At 58.0% G+C, this 18,790-nt stretch overlaps 3 protein-coding genes across 7 annotated transcripts in view; 1 reads left to right on the top strand and 2 right to left on the bottom strand.

Annotated features, from left to right (window-relative positions):
- PPP1R37 (protein phosphatase 1 regulatory subunit 37) overlaps positions 1–3,727 on the bottom strand; it is a 39,916-nt gene extending 36,189 nt beyond the window's left edge. The window contains exon 1 of the mRNA XM_023649883.2: positions 1,706–3,727. Coding sequence (XP_023505651.1) covers positions 1,706–1,907 — 202 coding nt within the window. The 5' untranslated portion in view covers positions 1,908–3,727. The remainder of the gene's footprint in view (positions 1–1,705) is intronic.
- GEMIN7 (gem nuclear organelle associated protein 7) lies at positions 1,933–15,661 on the bottom strand. 5 transcript variants are annotated; one of them, XM_023649894.2, is made up of 2 exons: positions 12,416–12,639; positions 1,933–2,158 (listed from the first exon to the last, which is right to left on the bottom strand). In XM_023649894.2, the coding sequence occupies exons 1-2, from the start codon at positions 12,637–12,639 to the stop codon at positions 1,933–1,935; spliced, it is 450 nt and encodes a 149-aa protein (XP_023505662.2). The 5 variants fall into 5 exon arrangements, with proteins under 5 accessions (XP_023505662.2, XP_014584326.1, XP_005596396.1 ...); XM_014728840.3 differs by lacking the exons at positions 1,933–2,158; positions 12,416–12,639 and adding exons at positions 3,734–4,541; positions 15,325–15,661; XM_005596339.3 differs by lacking the exons at positions 1,933–2,158; positions 12,416–12,639 and adding exons at positions 3,734–4,541; positions 15,385–15,620.
- ZNF296 (zinc finger protein 296) lies at positions 14,368–18,522 on the top strand. The gene is made up of 3 exons (XM_023649887.2): positions 14,368–15,125; positions 15,345–15,494; positions 17,453–18,522. Exons 1-3 carry the CDS (start codon positions 14,828–14,830, stop codon positions 18,418–18,420), a joined length of 1,416 nt encoding a protein of 471 aa, XP_023505655.1. The 5' UTR covers positions 14,368–14,827; the 3' UTR covers positions 18,421–18,522.
- Positions 18,523–18,790: the final 268 nt, after the last annotated feature.

Genomic DNA, 18,790 nt, shown 5'->3' with positions numbered 1-18,790 from the left:
CCTCACTGCCTCTCCGAGACTGCCCATGAAAAACAACCCCAACAAACAAAAACACGTATCTGCCAGGATCATGGCAGCTGCTATTTCTGCGGCAGGAACTTACAAGGACTATCTTATTTAATCCTTCCCATAGCAGAAATTAGCACCTCCATTTGCAGAGAAAGAAACAGGAGGCTCAGAGAGGAAAAACGGCTTACTCCAAGCCAAACAGCCGGTCACACACAGCTGTTCCTCTTCTGGGAACCTGCAGACCAGAACCTCTCCCCTACCCCACCCCAAGCCAAACTCTCCAACTGCCCCGGCCACAACCCTCCAGCCCACAAACTCACCATCTTCCCTGCCCCTTGCCCTGGGCCCACAAACTAACCACTCTCTCTGCCCCTCTCCTGGAAGTTTGCGACAGCAGGAACATCCAGGCCCCAATCTTGTGAACCAACTCCTCCAGACTGGCCCCTAAAATGACCAGCGTCAACTAACAGCAGCCCTAAAGCGACCAACAATAACTGATCTTCACGAAGGCTCATCCTGGCCACTTCTGAGACACAACCTTTTTCAGTCCTCTCTTAAACCCGTGGCATGGGGATTACCACCCACTCTACAGATGGGAAAACAGAGGCTCTGAGGAGTTAGGTGAGCAGCCTGAGGTCGTGAAGTGGGCAAATGGGAGTCAGGACGTGAACTGGAGCCTCTGCTCTTCACACCTTGCTCTGCCTCTCCAGGTCTCTCCCACTTCCTGCTCTGAACTCCCTGGACTGGATACCATGCTATACCCAGGACCCATTGTGACCCATTCCCTTCCTCAGCCGCAGTCCCCAGAGCCCTGCAACCCTAAAGAGACCACCTATCCCTGGGGCCTAAAGCCCAAGGATGTGGCTGGCTCCCAACATCAGGAATCTTAAATTAACCACTATCTCCTTAACCATAACCAGCCACACTGGTATCTAGGGTGGGCTCCCTGCGTGAGGGACAGAGAGAGAGAGAGAGATCAAGATCCTTCTACAGCCAGGCCCCAAAGCCCCTTTTTCAGGAAGCAAGAAGAGGCATGAGTGACTTTTCTTCTTCTCAATGCCAAGACCTAACTCCTCCTCTGACCATCCTCCGGATCCTCAAATTGACTACCAACTCTGCTCCTTTTGTGCGGGTTTATTCTGACTCCCTTTCCACAACCCCAGGCTTCACCATCTCCTCTGCAGCCGCGCTCCACGTTCATTCCTCTTCCTCCTTTCGGCCAAGAACGTGAGCAACACGACCACCCCTTGCTCCACGGCTTGGAGACGAGCAACTTAACCTCCTTCCACCCCCACGGGCCCATCAAACTCTTCCGACTGCCCTTTCAGAGCCAGTGTTGAACCCCTCTCCCCTGATTGCCCTGTCCCTCTCTGGGTGAACTACGAACTCAAAGACTATCGCCCTCCCAATCCCCCAGGCCACCAAACTTCTTTAATTGCTCATCGTTTTAATTCTTAAAATGATCACCTTTAGCGTCTCTTGGGGCGGGGGCGGGGGGCAGTGGGCATAAACCGGCTACTTCTCACCTTCCCAACGCCAACAGCCGCCCCCTCTCCAACACCCTCCAGCTCTAAACTGATCCCTGTCTCCTTAAATCATCATTAGGTGCAACTTACTGAGCGCCACCTCCGTGCCGGGCGCTGCACGGACGCCCGGGTACCCCCCGAGCCCGCCCCCGCGCCCCGGCCGTAGCTACCGTGTCTCCAGGGGTCTTTGGGCTCCACCGCTCCGGAGACGATATCCTCGTCGGACGGGAACGTGACGCGCTTGGCCGCAGCCTTGAGGCGCCCGTCGGCGGGGGGCGACGCGGGGCTGGGAGACCGGGCCTCGGCGGGGGCCTCCTCGGCGGCGTCGTCCGCGCCCGGCCCGGGCGGCGCCTCCTGCGGCGGGGTCTCCATCGCCGCCGCCGCCGCCGCCGCCTCCTCACGGGGGCCCCGGGGACATGCCCCGGGCCCCGGACTCGTCTCTCCGGGCCCGCCCGCCGTCCCGGGGCATGGGCTCCGCCGCCGCTTCAGGCGCCGCCTCCGTCCGCTCGCCTGGTCGTCGTAGTCGTCGCCGCCGGGAGCCCGAGCGCACCTCCCCCGAGCCCCGCGCGCGCCTGCTCGTTCGCAGCCGCACTTTCGTCAAGGGCCGGCGAGCCCGTCGCGTACTAAGAAGAGCAGAAAATCAATTTAAGCCATCTGCAGGTAGAGTTGCTCGCAGGTTGTTGGAGGAGAGGACAAAAGTGAGAAACAGCCACGAGAAAAAGGAACGTGGGCAGCGAATCTGCAGGACCGGAACTGCAGAGCATGAGGGGCGGGGCGAGGTGGACGCCGTCTCCCAGAGCAGCGCGCAGGCGCGAACCCGAGCCGCCCCCACCCCGCCTCCCCCCTCCATCTGGATAACTGATGTTCTCGCTCGCACACATTCGTCACGAGCTCAGGCAATGGAGAGGGGAGTGGAGTTGACAGAAATAAAAACATCTCGTTGGCGTTGGCTGGGCTAGCCCAACTGGTAAGGAGAGAGGCAAAGGGATGGAGAACTTAAAAGGAAAGACGATAGGAGCTGTGATGAACGGCGATGGACGCTGACAGAGGGATCCTCTGCCTGGAGGGGAAGCCTCTGCCCCCTTGCTATTATTCTCTAGCCTTCCATTTGCAGACTGCAGTTTCATCAATAGTTCTCTGTATTTGGATAGCGTTGCATAAATATAACTTAAATTTAAAAGCTAAAATAAATATGAGCCCATGAGTATCAGAGCCTTGATCAAAAACAAAAAAGTGGGAGAAGGAAGAACTTCCCAAAGCAAGAGACGAATCTGCCCACCTAAATACCGGGCAATGGAGCAGGTAGATTGCCCAGCTGGGAGCGAACCAGCACGAGCTCGAGCCCCGCCCCTAGGGGCTCACTTCAATCGCTTAATATTCGCCTTCGCACTTTCGCCAGCCTTTCCCAACCCTTCCGTCAATTTGGGTGGGGAAAGGCGGGGCTAAAACCAAAAAAAGGGGACCCGGGGAGGAGCCAGTGACGTAGTTGCCAAGGCAACTTGACAGCTTTGCCCGGCACTCGCGTGAGGTGGCGAAGTGAAGCTGAGGCTCTCCGCTTGCCCCATTCAACATCGGCCGCCGCACTTTCGCCACTGAAGACGGACGGTCAGTCTCATCTATACTCAATGGGAGCATCACTTCCATTCCGAAGTCGATGGGACTACAAAGGGGCAGACGTTACTTCTTTGAAGCGAATCTGCGGAAAGACTACCAGTGGCGGGATAACGGACGCGAGTGACACTTATCCATCCACTGGAGCGAGATGGAGAAAGCGTGAAGCTTCACCCTGACCCCGAATGCCCAGCCTCTTCTCTGTGTGGTCCCGGCGCAGGGTCCGACCCTTCCCGCACGGGCAGGGTGGCTGACCCTCGGTCTCTGGTGTGCGGGCCACACCGCCCAGACACCGGGGAGTGGGGGGAGCGCGACAGTGTCACCCAGCGCCAGCCACGCCCCTCGCAGTGTACCGCCCCCCACCCGAGAAAGAAAGCGAGTCCAGGTCTCCTAAGCCGGCATTCCGGTCCCGGGGACGAAAGGTGATCCGCTCCCGGCGCCTTTATCCGAGTTCCTCCCAGCCCCTTGACGTGTCCTCCCCTTCTTGGCCCAGCTCCACCGATCCAGCCCTCGGATAGCCACCCTTCCACCCGCTAAATCTGGCTCGGTCCCTGAGTGGTACACTTAAAAAAACAACAGGAGGCGAATTTTCCTGGGAGTATTGGTTCTTTGGCAGGAGGGGAGTATTGGGGAGCATCTTCAGGGTGGCTGAACTTTGTAACTTCCTTAATCAACAATTAACCACTCTGCCATTTGCCTTCCCGCAGTCCCCCTCCGCCTCCCCAGTCCTCAGGGTTTGGCATGAGGCCCATGTTTCTGTCCAGTTTAGAGTTCTGTGAGGTAGAGCTTCCCTTTCAACACGATCTGGAGCTCCTGGGGTTGCAGAATTTTACTGACTAGACCCTGGAGGATCCAAGAAACCGGTTGCTTGGAGCTTGGTTCAAAATGCTGAAGGAGTTCAGAACTCTATGGGGCCTGTTGTTCTGGGCTCAGGATCATTCGGAGGCCCGGGACATTGTGGCTAGGCCCAAGGCAGAACATAATAATGTCTTTAGGGCTTGAAGGTGTATGCAATGATGTCGCTACACCGGAGCAGCGCCTCAGCCTGCACACCTATCGGAGTCTGCAGCTGCGACACGTAGAAGTTGGCCACGTCCAGGTCAGTGGCTCCGAAGTGGGCAGTCACATGCACGCCCTCGTGCAATGTGAAGCTCACCTGGCGGCCCACCATGGCCAGCAGGCTGCGGAGGTAGCGTTCCCGAAGGGCGGCTCGGGCCCGCTGTTCCTGGGATTCCTGGGATTCTGGAACTCCGGGAGACTCTGGGATTCCAGGAACCTCTGGCTTCAGGGGGGCCCTGCGTCCATCGGGGGCAAAGCCTCGGCTCCAGCCATCAGGGCCCCGGGGGAGGCGGAGCACAGGCACAGGAATGGTCAGTGGAGTCTGCATAGTCCTGGCTGTCGGGTGAAGAGCAGGGAGCCATTACACGGGGGGGGGGTGGGGAGGCAGGAGGGAGGACTGGGTGCAGAGGCTGGTCTACCGCATCTCAGCTTAACCCTCCTGAAACCCGACTCCTGATTCCGCCTCCTAAAATCCGCGCCACCCCTCACCAGGGACTTCTGACTGCTTTCATCACAGCTTTTTCCCCTGACAATAAACATGTGCTGAAAGAACGAACCCCAGCCTCCTCTCCTCTCTCGCACGCTGCCTATCCAATCCATCGAGAAATGCCAGCTTCCAGATAATTCCTAATCACACAGGGGCCAGCTTGAAAGGGCTCCCACTGGCCAAATCAGAACGGTTGAACATGAAACTAATGATAGTTATAGATGGAATAAAATAGAAATCCACGAGTCCACACTAATTATAAATAAATAAGTGAATAAATAAGGGGAGAAGGAAAATTCTTCCTTACAGAATGGCAGCTAAAACCATCAAAGGATGCTAAAACTTGTGGCTGAAGGTTGGATGAGGCCCAGGAGACCTACATAGTCTTAAAGTGCCCCTCGCGAGATACATTCGTTGTGAAGAGTAAAGAGTAACTATGGTGGAGAAACCTGGCGGACACGGCCTTAACTTAGGCACCAAAGCCACCACGGGCAGGAAAGGGACAGACGGACACCAATACCTCCTGATGGGAGGCACTGAGGACGGGGCACTGTTTCTGTGGTATGCCCACCCAAAATGGATTACCTGATGCTAATCATGAGGTAACTCAAATTGAGGGACATTCTGCAAAAAAATTAGCCTGAGTTCTTCAAAAATATCAAAATCGTGAAAGACAGAGAAAGGCTCGGGGCGGGGGGGGGGGGGGGGGAATCTATATATTTATTCATTCACGACCTGACACTCCTCACTCTCCACTGCCAACATCTTGGTCCAGCCGCATCACCTCCTGCCTGGACTATGGAGTCCGCTCCTCCCTGGGCCACTGGTTGCACCTTCACCCCGCCATCAGTCTGTCCCCATCCACAGCCAGAGCACCTGGTCCCACCTGAGTCAGATCACGTCTCTCTTGTACCCAGAGCCCTCTCTGGCTTCCATCTCCCTCAGACCCAAAGGCAGAGTCCTTGGCACAGCCGTCAAGACCCCGCACGCGGCTCTCTGCGCCCTGCCCACACTGGCCTCCTCGCTGTTCCTCAGGCACGCCTGGCACGGCCCCACCTCAGGCCCTTGAATTTGAGGTCCCCTCGGTCTCTATCTCCTTTCCCCCTCCCCTGACCGCCCTGTCTTAACTCCCCCTCATCTCCCTCCACCCCCTCGGCTGGCCTCATCATTCTTTGCAGCACGCGCCACTCCCAGACATGATACTGTATATTTATGGTTCTGCTCATGGGCTTTCTGCCCTGCAGGATGGCTGCTCCCCATGGGCAGCGACCTTGCTTTTCTCACTGCTGCATCCCCAGCTCCTGGAACACTGAGTGGCACACAGACCAGGCTCCGTAAATACGGTTCCTGCTCTCCCTGCTGGTGGAGATTGAGCTCCTAGGCCTGCTGAGCTGTGTGACCTCAAGCGAGAGCCAGTTTCCTCTTCCACTGTATGGAGAAATGCCACCAACTGCCACCTCTGCTTGTTATCAGGATTCATCAGGCTCATGAAGGACAGGGCCTGGGCCGTACTAGGTTCTCCATAACGTTAGCTACAGTTATTAATTTTAGTATTGCTGTGTGACCTGCGGTAAGTTGCTTAACTGGTCTGGGCCTTGGTTTCCTCATCTGTAAAATGGGGATGATATGAGGACCCACCTGAGAGGGTTCTCATGGGGACTAAATGATCTAACAAATTGACAGTGTTTAGCATAGGCCTGGAACATATTCAGCGCCACTGCCGTGATGTTGACGGCATTCAGGAAACACTGGCTTTGTGGGTAGGAGACGAGAAGGAAGTTTCAGGAAGCTGCGCCCCTCCCCGGGGCTCAGGCCCCTCCTCTCTAAAGGGATTAACTGAAATGACTGACAAGTATCAGGTACCCAGCATCACTGGGGCCACTCTCGGCGTGGAAGGGACTGAGACTGTCCTTGTTCTCATCACGCCCTTTCTGTGCCTGCAGCTTCCCCGTGAGCAGCTTGCTAGAAAGGACCTCGCAGGCAGATGGGCCCAGGCTGCAGACCGGAGGCTCTGGCCTTGACACTACTGACATCTGGGGCTGGATCATCCTTTGTCGCGGTGTGGGGGGCTGTCCTGTGTAGAGGTGGAGGGTTTTCGCAGTGTCCCTGGCCTCCCCCTACAGACACCGGGAGCGCCCCCCACCCCCACCCCAAGTTATGACACGCAAAGATGTCCCTGTGGGTGAACACTACGGGAGAAGCATTATATCTCGACAAAGCCATTTTTTTTTTTAAAAAAACAGCTCTCCATATATTGCCACGTGTCCCCTGGGGGACGAAATAATATTGTCTCTGGTTGAAACCCACTGATGCGGACAAACAGGGGGAGGGAAGGTAAAGACGGCTGCTGAACACGTCAACATACTCACAACCTCACCGACCCCTCGAAGGGCAGTTTGACGACATCTAAGAACACTGTCAACGCACAGGTCACTCAGCCCATCGAGAGCCCGGGGCCGGAGACTCTGGGAGGCCCGCCTTCTGCACCTTCTGAATTCCATACCACGTGTTTGTATAACCTTTCCAAAAGCATTTTTAAATTCTAATTTTAAAAAGGAAGGGGTATATTGTAACGCTTCCATGCCCCTAACCCACTCCCCAAACCTCTTTCTGTCCCCAGCCCAGACCTTTCCCAGCCCCCTATTAGGAGCTGCCACGTCCTCCCAATGGGACGCCACCACTGGTGGCCCAGATCGAATCCTTATCAGCAGAGGCCAGCGAATTTCTTCTGTGAAGGGCCTGATGGTAAATGTTTTAGGCTTCACGGGCCACAGGGTCTGTGTCACAACGACCCAACTCTGCCATCGGGGCAGGAAAGCAGCCAGACAATATGGAGTCAGTGAACGCGGCAGCGCTCCGATAAAACCTTACTTGCTGGGACACTGACGTTTGAATTGTATATAATTTTACACGCCACACACATTTTTTTAAAGTTTTCCAACCACTTACAAATCTAAACCCCTCTCTTAGCTCACGTATCATACAAGAACAGGTGGCGGGGCCCCAGCTCCCCCCGGGCAGAGAGGATGGGGGCGAGGGCCGGCAGAGCAGGCGGGCCCCAGCCCTCCCAGATCCACTACGAAGGATCTGGGCAGGTCGACTCCACGAGCAGCCCCTCAGCTCCGGTTCCTCATCTGTGACATGAAGCATAAACAGGCTCCTAGGGCATCAGTATCCAAAGGATCTTTTCAGACACCATGTCTCCTCAGAGAAGAGAAACAATAGAAAGAATAAACAAATGGGACTACATCAGACTAAAGAGCTTCTTCAAGGCAGGCGAAAACAGGATTGAAACAAAAAAACCCACTAATTGGGAAAAAATATTTACAAGTTATATATCCAACAAAGGGTTAATCTTCATAATATATAGAGAACTCACACAGCTCAACTACAAAAAATCAAACAACCCGATCAAAAAGTGGGCAGGGGACATGAACAGACATTTCTCCAAAGAAGATATACGGATGGCCAACAGGCACATGAACAGATGCTCATCATCACTGATCATCAGGGAAATGCAAATCAAAACTACACTAAGATATCACCTTACACCTGTCAGAATGGCAAAAATAGCCAAAACCAAGAGTGACAAATGTTGGAGAGGTTGTGGAGAAAAAGGAACCCTCATACACTGTTGGTGGGAATGCAAACTGGTGCAGCCACTATGGAAAACCATATGGAGAGTTCTCAAAAAATTAAAAATAGAAATACCATACGACCCAGCCATCCCACTACTGGGTATCTACCCAAAGAATTTGAAGTCAGCAATTCCAAAAGTCCCATGCACCCCTATGTTCATCGCAGCATTATTTACAATAGCCAAGACGTGGAAGCAACCTAAGTGCCCAGCAACTGATGATTGGATAAAGAAGATGTGGTGTATATGTACAATGGAATACTACTCAGCCATAAAAAAGGACAAAATTGTCCCATTCACAACAACATGGATGGACCTTGAGGGTATTATGTTTTGGTTTTGTTTTTTGTTTTAAAGATTTTATTTTTTCCTTTTTCTCCCCAAAGCCCCCTGGTACATAGTTGTATATTCTTCGCTGTCGATCCTTCTAGTTGTGGCATGTGGGACGCTGCCTCAGCGTGGCTCGACGAGCAGTGCCAAGTCCGCGCCCAGGATTCGAACCAACGAAACACTGGGCCGCCTGCAGTGGAGCGCACAAACTTAACCGCTCAGCCACGGGGCTAGCCCCGAGGGTATTATGTTAAGTGAAATAAGCCAGATGGAGAAAGATGAACTCTGTATGACTCCACTCATAGGTGGAAGTTAAACATGTAGACAAAGAGAACAGATTAGCGGTTACCAGGGGAAAAGGGGCGTGTGGGGAGGGCACAGAGAGTGAAGTGGTGCACCTACAACATGACTGACAATAATGTACAACTGAAGTTTCACACGGTTGTAAACTATCATAATCTTAATAATAAAAAAAAAAGGCTCCTAGGGTTGTGGAGAAGATCTTTCTGGGGAGGCTGGTGATACACAGGCAAAGGACATCCCACAATGCTCTGGACTCCTCACTCTGTCTCCTACCCACATCCAGGGGCCGGCCCGCTGGCGCAGCGGTTAAGTGCGCACATTCCGCTTCAGCGGCCCGGGGTTTGCCAGTTCAGATCCCGGGTGTAGACATGGCACTGCTCATCAGGCCATGCTGTGACAGGCGTCCCACATATAAAGTAGAGGAAGATGGGCACACATGTTAGCTCAGGGCCAGTCTTCCTCAGCAAAAAGAGGAGGATTGGCAGCAGATGTTAACTCAGGGCTAATCTTCCTCAAAATAAAAATAAAACAAAAACAAAACAAAACAAAAACACACCCAGGATCCAGTGACTTCCCATCACCCCCACTCTGCCCCCTCCTCGGTCCAGCCACCATCACCTCCCATCTGGACTATTGCAGTCACCTCCCCACTGGGCTCCCGGCCTCTACCTTCACCCCACATCAGCTATTGGAGGGCTCCCATGAGAACTAAGTCCAATCACATCCCTCCTCAGCTCAGAGCCCTCCCACGGCTCCCACCTCACCCAGTAAAAGGTAAAGTCCTCCCAATGGCTACGAGGACCTATCACCTCTATGACCTCATCTCCTAGCCCTCTACCCTTTGCTCACTGTTGCAAGTCCTTGAACATGCCAAGCACTCCTGCCCCAGGGCCTTTGCACTACTGTTCTCACGGCCTGTTACCTTCTTCCAGATGGGAGACATATATATATTTCTAGACACATGCGTCACCTTCCTCCCTCACTCCACTCAGGGAGGAAAATAGGAGCCTTTCACTTGCATTATCTTTTCTTCATAGCACAATCCCCTCCCGACAGTATGTCCTGACTTGTTCATCTCTGTCCAGTCTGTTCTGCCACAGAACATAGAGCTTTGTAAGAAGGGCCATGTCTGATCTCTTCACAGCTCCACCCCCAGCCCCACTTAGGGCCTGGCCAACAGGGGGACTCAGGAAAGATTTGTCGAAGGAACAGAGATCCACCCCTCCACATCATCCGTGTGCCTGCTCGCTGCTGGCCCACGCTGGGTGGTGCTGGGGACACAGCTGTGAGTGAAACTGCTGGGCCCTGTCCTCATGGGCTCACAGTCCAGTGGGTGACACAGATGTGTCTCTAGACAATGCCGACCCAGAGTGGGCAGGGCTGGAAGGAAGGAGCTCGCAGGCCTCAGGAGCCTGGAGGGGACGCCTGGCCCAGCCTAGGGGGCAAGGGGTCTTTTCCAGGAAGGGCGCTTCGGGAAGATCTCTCTGATAAGTGACATTGAGCACAGACCTAAATGAAATGACGAATTGGGGGACGAGCATTCCAGTGAGGGGGAACAGCGGATGCAAAGCCCATGCAAGGGTGAGTCTGAGGCATAGCAAGGAGGCCAGTGTGGAGGCGGGGGCAAAGAGAGAAGGGCCTGGCGGGCCGTGGTGAGAATTTAGACCTCTACTCTGGGACAGATGGGAGCCGTGGGAGGTTCTGAGCAGAGGAGGGACAGGACCCGACTTCGGTTTTCACAGGATCGCTCTGCCTGCTGCACAGAGTGGATTGTGGGGGACAAACAGAGAAGCAGGGAGCCAGCAAGGAAGCCACCGTGGTGGTCCCGGTGGAAGATGGCGGTGCCTGGGACAGGGTGGGGGCAGCAGGGGTGGGGAGACTAGGGTTGAAGGGTTTCGAGGGTGAGACCCCTCACAGTTTGCAGATGGACTGAAGGAAACAGCAGAGCCAAGGAAAGACTCCCAGGGTTTTGCCTGACGGGGAAGACCACAGAGACCAGGATTAAGGGATACACATTTTCTAACTTCTCTGACCACTGCACTCCAAGCTTAGCCATCAGTCATCAGCCCCCAGGGCTTTCCCCCAACATAGGTTAACCTTCAAGTGTTTTAAGAGAAACACCCTAGTCTTTGGGGTTATTACTTAATTAAGGACTGATGGAATTAAGCAAGTGGCCACAGAATTAAGTCCCTGGCCACAGAGTTAAGTCGCTGGATAAAACAAAATTAAGGGTGGGTCAGTGCAGGGCCTGGTTTTCCTGATTAGGGGAAAAAAAACAAACAGGGAGTTGGTGGCCCCAGTGCAAGCTCCATTTTCCAGAAGAGGAAGCTGGAGCGGGGAGATGCCAAATCATGTACCGGGTTTAAGCCGACAAGTGGCAGGAAAAGGGAGCGAACCCAGGGCAGTCCGACAGCAGAGCCAAGGCCATCCCTCCTGCCCTATGTGGAAGGGCAGATTTATTCCAGCCAGCAGAGGGGAGCCCTGGCAGGTCTGGGAGCCCAGGTGCGACCTGATGGGAAGCTGGTTGGAGAAAAGTCACAGAGAGTGTGCCCAAGAAAGGCAGGCACCATCCATTCTTCCTGGTGACCTGGCCCCAGAGCCCTTTATCCCTTTCAGAATCCGAGCCAAGGATTTCCTGCCTGCCCACCGGTGTCAGGAGAAACGTCCAAACCCATCCCCCACTACTTGAAAAACTAATTAACTCAAGAGCCCATCGCTTTGGTCAATGGTAGGGGCAGGAGCGGAAGGGACCGCCCTGCTGGAGGCCTCAGTGCTCACTGTCAAGAAAATGGGCGGGATCAGCAAAGTGGGCCAACATTTAGCTGACCCTTCAGTGACCCGGGGAGGGAACCAGCTGAGCGGCCAGGTTAAGGGGAAGACCCCAGACCTAATTAACCAAGGTCCTGACCCGTCCACACCCCATCCACACCCCGCCTAAGGGTGGATCCCATCTGGATGCAAATTAGTTAAATGGGGCCTCCCGAGAGGGTCAGGACCCCAGCACAGATCCCTCCCCTCCCCTCCCCTCCGCCCCGTCGGCCGGTCAGTCTCCTCTCCATGCCCCCTGGCCGCCCATCACTCTCCTTTTCTTATACTAAGCAGGTCCTCCCGGCCCCCAGGGGTCCACTCCCCGATCCGCCCAGGGCTGGACCCTCTTCCCAACTCCCGGCTCCGATTAGGTTCCACCCCAGGAAAGGCGGGAGTCTGAGGATGGATGCCCTGATTACTGTTATTACCGCCGTCGCTATTATTTTCCCGAAGGGGAGGATTCCGCGCCATCACCAGCCCCCCCTTCCCCCGACCCGCGGCGTCGGGATGTCCCCGGTGCGGCCGCTCGGGGACCAGAACCTGCCTCTTCCCGCCACTCCCGGCCCTGCAGACGGGCGGGCGTCCCGGGCCGGGGCCGGGGAGCAGGGACGCGCCGGCCACCCGCCGCCACCACCCCGCACTCACCGAGCTCCGCGGCGGCTGGCGCCCCACTTCCGCCGGTGCCGCCGCTGCAGAGGGCCGGCCGGGCCGCGAGCCGCCGAGCCTGGGTTCCGCCCGCGCCGCCGCCGCCCCACGTGGTCGCGGGCGGGCTCGCAGGCTCGGAAGCCCGCACGGCCCCGGGCACCACCCCGCCGGTGGCTGGGCCGGGCGCTTTGATGGGATCCAGCAGTGTGCGAGGTGGGGGGCATCCGGGATGCCCATTTTACGGAAGGAGAAATTGAGGCTCAGAGAGGGGAGGACTTCCGCCCGGCTGAGAGAAGGGCAGAGCGCGGTCTCAGCATCCCCATCCCCCTACTCGTGCACACGCCTACCCCTCACGTCCACCCCGAGCCCCACGTTCCCTGGCTGAAACCCCGAGATCGTGCTCTCAGCAGCCACGCACGAGGACGAAGCCTTGGAGAGAAGCAGCCGGGATGGACCAGAGGCGGTGGGTTGGTCCTGCAGCCCCATTTTACAAAGCAGGAAGCTGAGGCCCTGCAAGGCAGATCGGCGGGCCTGAGATGCTGTGGAACCTCTGCTCTGGGCACAGACAGAATTCGCTTCTTCCGCACAGTTTCACTAAGGGAGGGGCGTTGTGGGCCTCTGATTCCCGGCTAGATCCCCAAGGCCTCGTGCCTGGCACACAGGCCCTCTGCAAATATCCACGGAAAGAGTGCGCATCACAGGAGCGCCCTACATATTTGTTGACTGGACTATGAACCAATAGGGGCGCTCCCTGGGAACAAGATGGACTGGGCTCCTGTGCTCTCAGAATCTTCACTCTAGGGGGGCTGAAGGGGCAGGATGGGGTGTCCATGAGTGAGCACATCAACAGGATCCTTCAAGGCTCCATGAGGGATCTAAAAGGGATAAAATACGGGCAAGGGGATGGCGGGTGGCAGGGTTGGGGGAGCTTTTTTAAGTGGGTGCTCAGAGGAGGTGACAGAGAAGAAGATGCCACCTCATGTAACAGGTGGGGAAACGGAGGCTCTGGAGGGAGCTGGAGATAGACGGAAGTGGTGGAGGGTAAGTTGTAAGGCCGTCCACAGGGTGGGGCACTGTAGATCCGGTGGTCAGGGAGGTCCCCTGCTCTGACGAGGACAATTGGGCAGAGACCTTGAATAACAATATGAGGACCCTGGGGCCTGGGGCAGCACTGCAGGAGATTAGCATGTGAAACTGACTCCGGGCTGCGCTGGGGACACGTGGGGGAGGCCGGACCCTGGCCCTGACCTCAGGGGGCTTGTGGTGTGTGTGTGTGTGTGTTGGGGGGAGGAGGGGTGGAAGGAGAGGACAGTCAACGAGCAGCTCTCTATCACGATGTGGTCGGTGCCAGGAAGAGAGAAAACTTGTAAGGGTTGGAGGGTGGGGCAGGGTGTCGATGCCACTTCAAACGGCGACCAGCGAGAGATGCTTTGAGGAGGGAAGTTCAAGGAGGCCCTAGCGGAGGGAGCTAAGACAGCTGGCTATTCCGTTTTAAGGGCGATTCCAGGTCTAGGAGCGGAGTGTGTGGGATGGCAACCCTCCGTGCAAACTCCCCGCCCCTTAAAGTGGTCAAAAGACCCTCTTGGATCTGACCCCGTTTTCTCGCAGAACTCAGTCACCCACCCCTGTACTCCCCCACCTTTTTATTCTTGAATACACACGCTGGCTGGCTGACTCCTCAGCTCCTGCAGGTGGCAAATCCACCATGCCCTTCCCGGGCATGGGGAGAAAATTGAGCCCCCTCCCCCCCACCAGTAACCCTGTCCCTTTAGAACCGTGCTTAGCTTTATTTTGCTCCGTGGCATTTATCCTGGAAGACAGTCTGTATTTACATAGTTATCTCGTGGAGCATCCGTCTCCCTGAAAGAATAAACTGCCTCAGGCCAGGGATTACTGTTTTCATCCCTGCGGTATCCTCAGTGGTTTGAATAGAACCCGGCACACAGTAGGCGCTCAATAAATGTTTGCTCAGTGACTTTGTATTGGAATGCATTTAAGAGAATAGTCCCGATTGCTCTTAGGCGCCCAGTTAGAAACGTGGCCCCTACCATTTTCTCGCTCGGGGGTGTGTGTGGGCACCCTGTGCCTCAGTTCCACCAGCCCGAACGCAGGATCAGGAACAGCTGCTTCAACGCGTGCTTGTGTAAACGCGGCGTCGTTAAGGTTTGGTCACTAAGCCAAACGCAGTGGGCACAGCCTTGATTGAGTTTGGCTGCCGGCGGGGCCCCTACGGGGCCTCGCGTCCTCTCCCGTCAGGCCCCGCCCCCGGTGGGCGGAGCCACGGGCCGGCCCAGCACGTGTAAGAGTTCGCGGCGGGTCGCCGCAGTCACTCACCTGAGCGCCTGGGTCTGAGCGCGCACGGCCCGCGCGTCCTCCGCCCGCCAGCCCGCCAGCCCGCCCGGCCCGTGACCCATGTCCCGCCGCAAGGCCGGCTGCACGCCCCGCCGAGTGGACCCCGCGCCCGCCGCCACCCCCGGCGACGAGATGGAGATGCCAGACCTCGTCATCGAAGTGAAGCCCGAGCCAGACGCGCGGCCCCTACAGGCCCCGGGGCTGGGGCCCTTCTCCCCGAAGGAAGTGCCCGTGCCTGGGCGGTTCGAGGGCGAGCCCCGCCACTCCCCCGGCCCCGGGCCCGCCGGGGGCCCCCTCCACGCCCTCGGCGCGCGGAACCCGTGGGCGCTGTGGACGCCGCTGATGCCGAACTCTCCCGGTGAGCGCCCCCTGCCCATGCCCCGGGCCCCTCCGACCTCCCCCTTCCCTCTCGCGTGGGACCCCTTCCTCCGGGCACCGACCCCCGGCCTGCCTTATTTCCCAGGCCGGGTCCTGGCCTTCAGCCCCTTTTCTGACCTGCGGGTTTCCCCTCTCCCTCGGAACCCCCAGCCCCCATCCTGGCCCCACCCCACACTCACCACCCGCTTCCTCCCTGCAGACCGCCAGCCCTGGACCGACAAACACCCAGATCTGTTGACCTGCGGCCGCTGCCGGCAGACCTTCCCGCTGGAGGCCATCACCGCTTTCATGGACCACAAGAAGCTGGGCTGTCAGCTCCTCAGAGACCCTAGCCCCTGCCAGGGCTCAGGTGAGTCCGGTCGGGATGCGGTCCCCCTCTGGAGTTAAAGGGCCCGGCTTCCTGTGGGCACAGGGGCTGAGCTGGACAGGCGGGGCAGTGAGAGCCACTTCCCCTTTCTCGCTCCCCGTCGGGTGCAGCCTAGGCGTGGCCAGGGCCTGCCCTGTCCTAGGGCTGGGACTAGTAGTGGCGAGGGTGGGGGGGCAGCGGGGGCTGGGCAGGGAAGGAGGGCCGCCCATAGGGTGTGGCCAGCCCCAGAAGACTGGTCTGGGGATTTGCCACACACACACCCCCCCAATCTGGTTTCACTTCTCCTTCCCCTTGGCCAGAAATAACTGGCCAGGTGGCTGGACCAGTGTGGTAGTAGGGGGGACCTCAAGGGAGGAGGGCAGCGGCCTGGGGGAGGGGGAGCGGAGGCCAGCTGGAAGGGGGCATTGGCGACCCTCTCCCACCTCTCGATCACTTCTGGTTGAGGTGCTGGTGCGTTTGCTCAGAGCCAGGGAAGGGGGCCTCCCTCCCTGATGGAATCTCCCAGGCCTGCATGCCGGGAAGCCCCTGGTGTGAGGCAGGTCCTGGGTGTCCGGACACCTGGGTTTCTCTTGGGAGGGAATTAAACCGTTCGCATGCTGCTAGGCTCATGGTCAGCTTTCGGTTAGTGTTGGCTGTGTGGCTCATCCAAACCGACGAATTTCTAGCCCCTGGCCCCTGTGCTCCTGGGACTTTTGAGAAATGGAATTATGTGGAGGGCTGGGCCTGGGGGAGGGTCCCGTGGGGGGAGGGAGGAGGAGCTGTGATTGAATTAGCTGTGGAGTTGGAGCAGGGAGGGTGGCCGGTCCCATGAGGGAGGGGCTGTGATGGAATTACTGGAACCCAACACTCGGAGATGGGGATGCTTAGTCTTGGAGAACTGTGGGTGGCTCAGCCCCTTGGCTCAGCTAAGGTTTCCTGAGGGCTTACGTGGACCCGAACTCCCAGCTGTTGTGCATTCGAGGTCACAACCACCCTAAAAGAGAGAGGACCCCTAGGATCCCCATAGCCTAGCAAATGAGGAAACTGAGGCTCAGAGAGGGCTATTTCTTGCTCAAGGTCACACAGCTAGGGAGCAGGAGGGCCAGTTCTAAGTCAGGCCGGGCTGACCCTCTCCACCTCCCACCTGTGCTCTTGACCCTGGGCTTTGCAGCAGGAAAGCCACCCCCATCCTGTCTGGCCTTGGAGAAATAAAGGCAAGTGGATCAAGGAAGTCCCTTACGGACAGCACCTAGAGGGTCCAGAGAAAACCTCCAGTTTGGAGGGCTCTCAGGGTGGGGTCCTAGCTTACTACCCCCATCTAGACCTTGCTCCTGTCTTCTGTAAGATAGGGAAAAGATCATGCGTGGAACCCCTGAGCTTGGGGCCCCGGCACAGAAACTCACTCAGTAATCAAGAGCTGTTTTTATTATCAAACCAACAATCTTTTTGTGAAAACCTGTGTCTTCCACTCCCTGGGTTTCTGGATTGAAACCCCGGCCTCACCCCTTGCAAGCTGTGTGACCTTGGGGAAGTGCACCTGGCTCAGTTTTCCCATCTGGAAAATGGAGGTCTTCTTTCCTGCCTCCGAGGAGAGCTGTGAGTGGGCTGAGGCGGGGCCCAGCCTGGCACACTGAATTTGGTCCCTTCTTCCACAAGGCCTTGCTGACCCCCCGACATACAGCAGCGCTCCCCCGTCCCTCACTCGGCTTTAACTTTTCCTTAAAGATCTGTAAGCACACAGAGAGAATCCTCGTGGCCTCATCCCCCACTCCACAGACCTTCCCTGCTTCTCGTCCTCCCACCCGCCTCTCTGACACTAGAGGGCTTCGCCTGTGTGCCCGCTCTGTGCTCTCGGCCCCTGGAATGGAGCCTTTCCCACGGGGCGGCCAGCTGGCAGCTGGGCACTGCGAGGGCTGACTGTTGGCCGTGCCGCTGACACCTGCTTTTTCTCTTCCCTGCAGACGGCAAGGACCTGGAGGCCCTGAACTGCCTCCGCTGCGGCAGACAGTTCACGGGTGCCTGGAAACTGCTGCACCACGCCCAGTGGGACCACGGCCTGTCCATCTACCAGACGGAACCCGAGTCCCCCGAGGCCCCGCTGCTGGGCCTGGCCGAGGTGGCCGCGGCCGTGTCGGCAGTGGCAGGGCCGGAAGCCGAGGCCAAGGGCCCACGGGTGAGCAGCCTCGGCCGGCGGAGCCCCACCTGCCCCGTGTGCACCAAGACCCTCAGCTCCTTCAGCAACCTCAAGGTGCACATGCGCTCTCACACGGGCGAGCGGCCCTATGCCTGCGACCAGTGTCCTTACGCCTGTGCCCAGAGCAGCAAGCTCAACCGCCACAAGAAGACCCACCGGCAGCTGCAGCCCCAGAGCCCCTGCACGGACGAGGGCAGCCAGGAGCCTGCCGCCCCTCCAGAGCCCGCTGCCCACGCCGCCGCCCCGGCCAGCACCCTCCCGTGCAGCGGCGGGGAGGGCGCTGGGGCCGCCGCGACGGCGGGGGTCCAGGAGCCGGGGGCGCCTGGTGGTGGGGCTCAGGCAGGTCCTGGGGGCGACGGTTGGGGAGCCAGCACCGAGGAGCGGAGAACTGACCCCAGCAAGAGCCAGAAGGCGTCGCCCAAGAAGGCACCCAAGCCCGTGGGCAAGAGCCGCGGGCCGGGCGGCAGCTGCGAGTTCTGCGGGAAGCACTTCACCAACAGCAGCAACCTGACGGTGCACCGGCGCTCACACACCGGCGAGCGGCCCTACGCCTGCGAGCTCTGCTCCTACGCCTGCGCGCAGAGCAGCAAGCTCAACCGCCACCGCCGCATGCACGGCCTGGGCCCCGGCGGGCCCCGCTTCGAGTGCCCCCACTGCTGCGTGCCCTTCGGCCTGCGCGCCACCCTGGACAAGCACCTGCGGCAGAAGCACGCCGAGGTGGCCGGGGAGGCCTGAGCAGCGGGAGGGCCCTCTGCTGCCCCCGGTGCCGCTGTTCCTGTCGCTTGGGTTGACCTTGTCCTTCCCTCTGCTTCGAGTAAAGCCGCCCCCCTAGTTACACATGGTTGGTTTGGACTCTGGCTTTCTCGGGGTGTCTGAGGTGGCGCGGGAGGCGTCCCTCTGTGGGGTGGACGGCTGGACAGACCGGTTTGGAATGGGGGTGAGGGGAAAGGCCAGCCCCCAGTGCCCGGGGCGCAGCGGGACTGGCACAGAAAGCTGTGCTCCCGGTTTCCGGAGTGGGCGAGGCCAGGGCAGGGGCCGAGCGAGGGCGGGGAGAGGCCTGGACCTGTCACCGGAGGCCCCTGGGCAAAGTCCTGGCCTGTCCTCC

This window comes from Equus caballus, chromosome 10, assembly GCF_041296265.1.
Source record: "Equus caballus isolate H_3958 breed thoroughbred chromosome 10, TB-T2T, whole genome shotgun sequence".
Classification (NCBI taxonomy): Eukaryota; Metazoa; Chordata; class Mammalia; order Perissodactyla; family Equidae; genus Equus; species Equus caballus.
The sequence above is the reverse complement of the archived record's forward strand: the minus strand, read 5'-3'. Positions and strand labels throughout refer to the sequence as shown.

Coding starts and splice junctions, on each gene's coding strand:
- GEMIN7 (XM_023649894.2), bottom strand. CDS start 12,639: ATGCCCCCCACCTCGCACACTGCTGGATCCCATCAAAGCGCCCGGCCC. Junction 2,159..12,415: donor GCCAGCCGCCGCGGAGCTCG/GTGAGTGCGGGG, acceptor TGCTCTTCTTAG/TACGCGACGGGCTCGCCGGC.
- ZNF296 (XM_023649887.2), top strand. CDS start 14,828: ATGTCCCGCCGCAAGGCCGGCTGCACGCCCCGCCGAGTGGACCCCGCG. Junction 15,126..15,344: donor GCTGATGCCGAACTCTCCCG/GTGAGCGCCCCC, acceptor TCCTCCCTGCAG/ACCGCCAGCCCTGGACCGAC. Junction 15,495..17,452: donor TAGCCCCTGCCAGGGCTCAG/GTGAGTCCGGTC, acceptor TCTTCCCTGCAG/ACGGCAAGGACCTGGAGGCC.